At 41.7% G+C, this 6,709-nt stretch overlaps 2 protein-coding genes across 2 annotated transcripts in view; both read right to left on the bottom strand.

The window, feature by feature from the left end:
• The window catches only part of LOC103373348 (P2Y purinoceptor 14-like), a 25,394-nt gene extending 22,506 nt beyond the window's left edge, over positions 1–2,888 (bottom strand). Inside the window, exon 1 of the mRNA XM_008303217.1 lies at positions 2,842–2,888. The gene's annotated coding sequence lies outside the window, so the exon portion shown is untranslated. The remainder of the gene's footprint in view (positions 1–2,841) is intronic.
• Positions 1–6,266, bottom strand: part of LOC103373349 (P2Y purinoceptor 14) — a 16,967-nt gene extending 10,701 nt beyond the window's left edge. Inside the window, exons 1-2 of the mRNA XM_008303218.1 lie at positions 6,190–6,266; positions 2,842–2,906 (exon numbers count right to left, since the gene is read on the bottom strand). Of these exons, the coding sequence (XP_008301440.1) occupies positions 2,842–2,906; positions 6,190–6,200 (76 nt within the window). The 5' untranslated portion in view covers positions 6,201–6,266. The remainder of the gene's footprint in view (positions 1–2,841; positions 2,907–6,189) is intronic.
• Positions 6,267–6,709: the final 443 nt, after the last annotated feature.

The following is a 6,709-nucleotide window of genomic DNA, read 5'->3' as shown; positions in this document are numbered from 1 at the left end:
TGGTCACTTTGGGCCTCTAACCAACAGTCTGAGTGTTTTTTTAGTTGTTTTGTGTCTTTGTCGCTGACTGGAGTGTCTCTGTGGTCACTTTAAGTCTCTTTTTAACGCCACCTTTGTCCTGAGCTTTGCTCTGGACAAACTCCTGTCCGTCGTCTCCTTCTCCTTTACGTCCAGCTTCAGGTTTGTTTTATTCGCATGTGAACAAAGAAGCAGCTTCCGCCTGCCGTCGCGGCCTTTTGTGTTTGTGAACACGCAGCGCTGTGTTTACTCTGGACACGTGCACAAACACACACCCTGCTGTGAGGACGCACACTTCCCTCCGACGGCCGACTCATCGCCGTCCAACACTCACTGGAGCCGCCTCTCTGTCCAGCTTCGACAGCAGACGGTGGACGGCTCCGGTTCTATTATTAGACCCGTTTGGATCCGCTGGCTGCTGCACAGTGGACGGTCTAGTGTCATTTCAGTTTGAGTCTCTTTGTGCTCAGTGTGATTTGTGGTCGATCTGAGTGTCTTATTGGTCGTTTTGTGTCTTTGTCTTGAGTCTCTTTGAGGTCATTTAAGTCTCTGTGGTAGTTTTTAGCCTTGTTGTGTTTTTGAGTCAGCGTCGTCATTTTGTGTCTCTTTTTGGAAGTTTTTGGTCTCGTTGTGTCTTTTTGTGTTTTGTTTGCAGTTGTTTTGTGTCTCTTTGTGTTGATTTGAGTTTTTTCGTGGCGTTTTCAGGCATTTTGCTTCTCTTTGCTGTTGATTTGTGTCTTTTTGTTCTCAGTTTAAGTTTTTTTTTAGGTCATTTTGAGTCTTCGTGCCTGTTTTGTTTCTCTCTGTGCTTGTTCTGAGTCTCTTTGTTGTCATTTTGTGTCTCTTTTGTTTGTTCCGTGTCCCTTCTTAGTCATTTTCAGTCTTTGTTTTGAGTGTCTTGTTGGTATTTTGTGTGTCTTTGTGGTGTGTTTGCGTCTGTAGAAGGACGACGCCCGGCCAGACCCCAGCGTGACATCTTTAACTCCGGTTTTTACTGTGTCTCTTCCTGCTGCTGCCACATTATTGCTGATCCTCCGTCACCGACGTTAATGAGATTGCATCGATCACTTTCTGCTTCTCACTCAGAAACAGTGAATATCGGGAGGACGATCTCTCATTCGGGGACTTCCTGTGTTTACTCGGAGGTCTCGACTTCACATGAAGCAGCTGTTGTACGTGACAGATTCTCCAGAATAGAAAACCACTTTCTCATTACGTGGCTTCCAGCAGATAAACCTAATTCCTGCCGGTGACCGAGCACTTTCTAAAAACCATAAACAAGTGTGCAGCCGAGTCAGAGCGCCGCTGTCCGAATGTTAACTTGGAGGAGAGAAGTTTTAACTCTGTGAACGCTGAGCAGCTGTTTCTGGCTGTTTTGTGTCCTCCAAGCTCATTTTTACTCACTGTGGCTCATTTTTTATTATAATATAAAGTCCTGCTTCTCTACAGACACAGAATGAAGAAGGAGATACACTCAGAGACATGTTTTCTGGTTGTTTTGTGTCTCTTTGTCGTCATTTTGTGTCCATTTGTATTAACTTTGAGTCCCTTTCTGGCCTTTTTGTGTGTCTTCGTTGCGGGTTTGAGCGTCTTTGTCATTGTTTTATGTCTCTGGGGTCGTTTGTGGTCTTATTGTGGTCATTTTGTGTGTTTTTTTTGTTGTTTGCGTCTCTTTTTTGGTCCTTCTGAGTCTCTTTGATGTTGTCTCGTGTTTCTTTTTAGATAATAAACATAAACCGAAACCATCCAGCGTTTCAGTCTCACCTCGTTTCCTTCATATCTCTGTCGTCGACTCTTTTTAAGAAGGCGTTAAACACCCAGAAGTGTCGTAATTTGTAGGTGAACTTTGTCTCAGAGCCACAGAAATGGGAACAGAAGTCTTAAACTATTGTTCAGTGGTGAGAACAAGGCTGCTGTCCAAGTCTCACACTCTCTACCCTCAGCACGAACCTCAGCTGTCGTCGTAAACGTGTTGTTTTCTTGCGGTATCACAGCTGAGACACACCGCGTTGTCATATGTTGTGCTCTGAGCTTCGGCCATCAGTCTGTGGTGTGAAGTAAACCGTCATCTGTCTGTGACAACTCGTTTACACTCACGAGACGCTGTTTCAGAGTTTTGTGTGTCTTTGCGGTCAGTCTGTATCTGTTTGCGGTTGATTTGTGTCTCTTTCTTTTGTGTTGTTTGGCTTTAGATTTCATTGGTGTGTCTTTAGGGTCAGTTTGCGTGTCTTTGAGTCTTTGTTTTGGTCGTTGTCTCTTTCAGAGGACCGTAATACCGACACAGAGATGAATGTGTTCGCAGGTATGTTGAGTTTTGAGCAGCATAGAGGTGGGTCTGTTTTAATCCGGATAGATCTCCATGGTAACTGATGCTGAAGAGCTAGATCTCCATGGTAACGGATGCTGAAGAGCTAGATCACCATGGTAACGGATGCTGAAGAGCTAGATCTCCATGGTAACTGATGCTGCACAGCTTGCACAACATTTGCTGTGTTTTGTTCTCTTTGTAGTGTCTGTTTGTGGTTGTTTCGAGTCTCTTTGTTTAGTTTTATGTCCCTTTGTGTTTCATTTTTGTCTCTTTCTTACATTTTGAGTCTCTTTTCAGTTGTTTTTTTGATTCTTCGTCGTTGTTTTGCGTCTCTTCGTGGTCGTTGTAAATGTGTTTGTAGTTGTTTTGTGTGTTTTTTATTTAAATGTTTTGACTTTGTTTTATTTTGAGCCTCTGTGGTCATTTTGTGTCTCTTTGTGTTTTGTTTTTGTTTCCGTGTCATGTTGAGCCTTTGCGTGCTCCTGTAGTCGTGCATTGTGGGTATTGTGACTCACCTGTAATACCTGGAACTCCGCTGCAGTCACCAGATGTCGTCACTGAATTCCCGGCGGACTCGTAGCTGCGTGACAAAAACATTTGTTAATCAAATTGCCGTGCGTCACCGCTGAGCGTGGAGGAGGTGAGTTCTCTGGAAGCTGATTCAGAGCTCAGCGAGTTTCTCTTGTAGATCTGAATCTGCTGCTGCTCATCCTCCTGCTGAGGATGTTTATGAGACTAGAGCTCAGAATCTGATCCAGGTTCAAACCCAGCTGACTGCTTCCTCATTCGGTTTAAACAAACAACGATCCTCAATCAGCTGATTTGAAACTGTTTCACTAAAACATGAAGTCCTGCAGCTCAGTGGAACCAGAACGACATGAAGGAGGAGAACTCATGATGATGGATGTCTGTGGTTGTTTGGTGTCTCTTTGCAGACATTTTGTGTCTTTGTTTGGTCAGTTTCAGTCTCTTTGTGGTCGTTATTCGTCTCTTTGCAGTTAATTGGTGTCTCCTCATGGTTCATTTTTGTCTTTTTGCTTTATTTTCAGTGTCTTTGAGTCAATTTGAGTCTTTTTGTGATCATTTTGTCTCATTGTTTAGTTCTGAGGGTTTTTTGTAGTTGTTTTGTATCTTTGTTTTAATCGATTTCAGTCTTTTTCTTGTCGTTTTGAGTGTCTATTTGGTTAATTTCAGTCTGTGGTAGTTTTGATTCTTTTCGGGGTTAATTTCTGTCTCTTTGTGAGCGTTTCTTCGTCTCTGTAATCCATTTTCGTCCCTTTGTTCTACTTAAGTTGTGCTTTTTTTAGAGGATTTTTGACTAGTTGCTGAACTTATGTCTCGTTATTGGTGATTTTTGTCTCATTGTTTAGTTTTGAGGGTTTTTTTGTGGTTGTTTTGTGTCTCCGTGGTCATGTTCAGCCTCATAACGTGGAGGCTGGAACACTCCACCGGTCAGTCTGACTTCAGGAAACCTCCTGGATGAAGAGGAAACGTCTTTAGAACCCAGAAACAGTCCAGTTTCATCTCCTGAAGCTCTTAGCAGTGACAGAAATTACTGATTTTTCTCCACACTTTGGTTTCAATTCAGCATTTATCTGCAGAACACAACCTGAACCTGCTGATGATTAATCTGCTCCTGGAGCCTTCGGAGCAGCGTTTCGGTTTCTGTCGACCTTCTTACCCAGCTGATGCATCCTGAAACTAGCAGCGTCTCACTTCCACACACTGCAGCCGGGATGCCGATGAAGGACGCTGAGCTGGCATTAAAGCAGAAAGTCAGCAGCTTCTGCTTTCGCCAGATGAGCTGGCGAAGGAAGTGGCTGCGGGATGAGTTCTAGGTGTCAACTCACTGGAGGAAGTGGATTCACTGGAAACGGACTCGGGGTTACTGCCGGTGGCTTTAAATCTGCATCGCGTTAACGGTGACGTCTGGTCGACGCGTACGCCGACGACGCTCCGCTTTACAGCTCAGACCTTTACTGCAGGACTCGGCTCAGTTTCACTAATTATACTCATGAAGCGTTTTCTGTCCCTGAACAGCAAAGAAACGAGTCCAGTGGTTCAATGTCCAGGAGGCTGGACGCTGCTTCCAGGTGGTTCTGACTAAACTATGAACTTCTGCTCCTGATTAGAAACTTCACGACCACATCTAGAAGTAAAGAAAAGAGTCTCTGTGAGGGGGGTTGTGTCTCTTTGTGGTTTATTTGTGTCTCTTTCTGGTTAATTTGTGTCTCTTTGTGTTTTTTGTGTCTCTTCGTGGTCGATTTCAGTCTTTCTGGTTGTAGTTGATGTCATTTTTCTTTCTTTCTCCCACAACTGGCTCCTCCTGTTCACTGGTTCTGTTTCTTTCTGCCTTTATTTACTGATTCCAGGAGGTTTTATTTTCCTCTCCGTCTCTTCTGAGGAAACTCTGGCTGCAGGTCAGTCGTGGAGAATCAGCTTGAACAAGTCGGGAAGCAGTTTTTATTGTCTGGTGTGTTTTTATCTCCTGTTTATCTCGTCCAGCTTCTCTTTTTCCTTTTTCCACTCTGTCGTTATGCAAATGTTGGTGTGGTGTTTGTGTTTTATGATTTAAGCTCATCTCACTTTGTTGTTTTGAGGGTTCCTGAATTCTTTCTCACATTTAATCAGATATTTTTTCACTTCTTCAATTATAATCTTGATTTTTCGTCTCACGTTTTTAGGCTTTTTTTAAAAAAACAGAATTGTGACATTCGATCGTACTTTCTTAAGTTTTTTAATTTTGGCTTTCTATCTTGACTTGGTAACGTTTTAAATTTGCAGTTTTTCAGTCTCATAACTTTCCTTCTAAGTCATCATAAAAATAAAAACAAAACATAAAAAACATGAAGTCAGTGAATCAAACCACAAAATTCTGCATTAAAATGTCAAAATTATTGATTGAAAAGTCAAATTAAATGTAAAAAAAGTCCAAATAATTGATGAAAAATGTATAAAATATGAGTTAGAACATCAGCTATTGATCACATTCATCATAATTTACATTTTTCTGTCCTTCACTGTCTTAAATCACAATTTTGCTTTTTTTTAAATTCTATAATTTTTCCTCCCACTTTAAAAAAAAAAAAAGGCCACAAAGGCAGAAGTTGTGCTTTCTGTCACATTTATTCACTTTTTAAATCATCACTTTGACTTTAGATTTCACTTTTTTAACTCTTTGAATCATAATTTGAACAAAATAAAACACATTTTGAGTGATTCGATCAAGAAAACCTAAAGTTTGGCTTCTTTACTCTTTATTTTTTAATCTTTTTTTATTTAATTGTGTGATTTTATTGAGTTTTTTCTTTTTGTTGTTTGAACTCTTTACATTCGTTCATGTGCAGAAAGAACGTTAATGTTCATGAACTTTGTTCTGATAAATATCAGTTTATTGATCGATGTTATGACTTCCTCATGATCTGCTTTTATTCCTCTTTTAAGTCTCCTGTCACTCAGTGGAAACCAAAGTATTTCTCGTCTCTCTCGCTTCATCTTTTCGTGCTATTTAAACGTTTCTGTCTTTGTACCAGCAGCTCAAACAGGCCACAGATGAAAATAAGAGCGTTGATCTCGACCCTGTTCAGGACTTTTATGTTGCCAGACGCAGACGGTAGAAAGAATATGTGCCAAATACATGTTAGTATTCATTATAGACATTTATGTTCAATTAGTTTTCTGATCAGTTTTTCAGATCTTTGGTTCCAAATGCATGACGAATGTCCTCTTTTGTATTTAAAAGAACAACACCTGTCACCTAAACCGGATGGTCTGAGTCCAAAAGACCCCAAAGTCCTGGACAGGGTTCATCTGTCTGCCTGGTTAAATAGAAGTCACATAAGATAAAACCAGCCTGGACTCACCGGTCGAGCATCCAGCTGTGCAGTCAGACTCCCATCCAGATGTTTCCTCGGCCGCCTCCAGCTGCTCGGACTCGTCTGAGGAGCAGCTCGGAGGGCTTCGGCTCTTCTGTCGTGAGGAGGAGTTCAACTTCCTCTTTACTTCCTCTCTCTCTCTCTCTGAGCTCGGTCGCTCACAGCCGCCTCGCTGGAAACCAAACGACATCATCTTCAGGCCTCATTTACAGCGAAGCCAACAAACTGTTTATCAGTCGCTCTCATCTCCTTTATTTGGGCTGCATCTCGACTCCGTGTTGGATTTATTCCAGCTGAAGCTCCTGAACAAAGTCTGCAGCTGCTTGATGCTAAAACGCTTTATGTTTGTTGGACTGACAGACGAAGAGTCACGTGTTGGACAGAAAACATCAAAATCTAATCAGGTTTCACTAAACAGCACATTTTAAAACAACCAGAGGCGACCAAAGTGTAAATATGTCGTATTTAATGGTGTTTTGAAGTACAGTATAGTAAAAAAAAACAAAAA

Source organism: Stegastes partitus, unplaced genomic scaffold, assembly GCF_000690725.1.
Source record: "Stegastes partitus isolate 25-593 unplaced genomic scaffold, Stegastes_partitus-1.0.2 Scaffold1960, whole genome shotgun sequence".
Classification (NCBI taxonomy): domain Eukaryota; kingdom Metazoa; phylum Chordata; class Actinopteri; family Pomacentridae; genus Stegastes; species Stegastes partitus.
The sequence above is the reverse complement of the archived record's forward strand: the minus strand, read 5'-3'. Positions and strand labels throughout refer to the sequence as shown.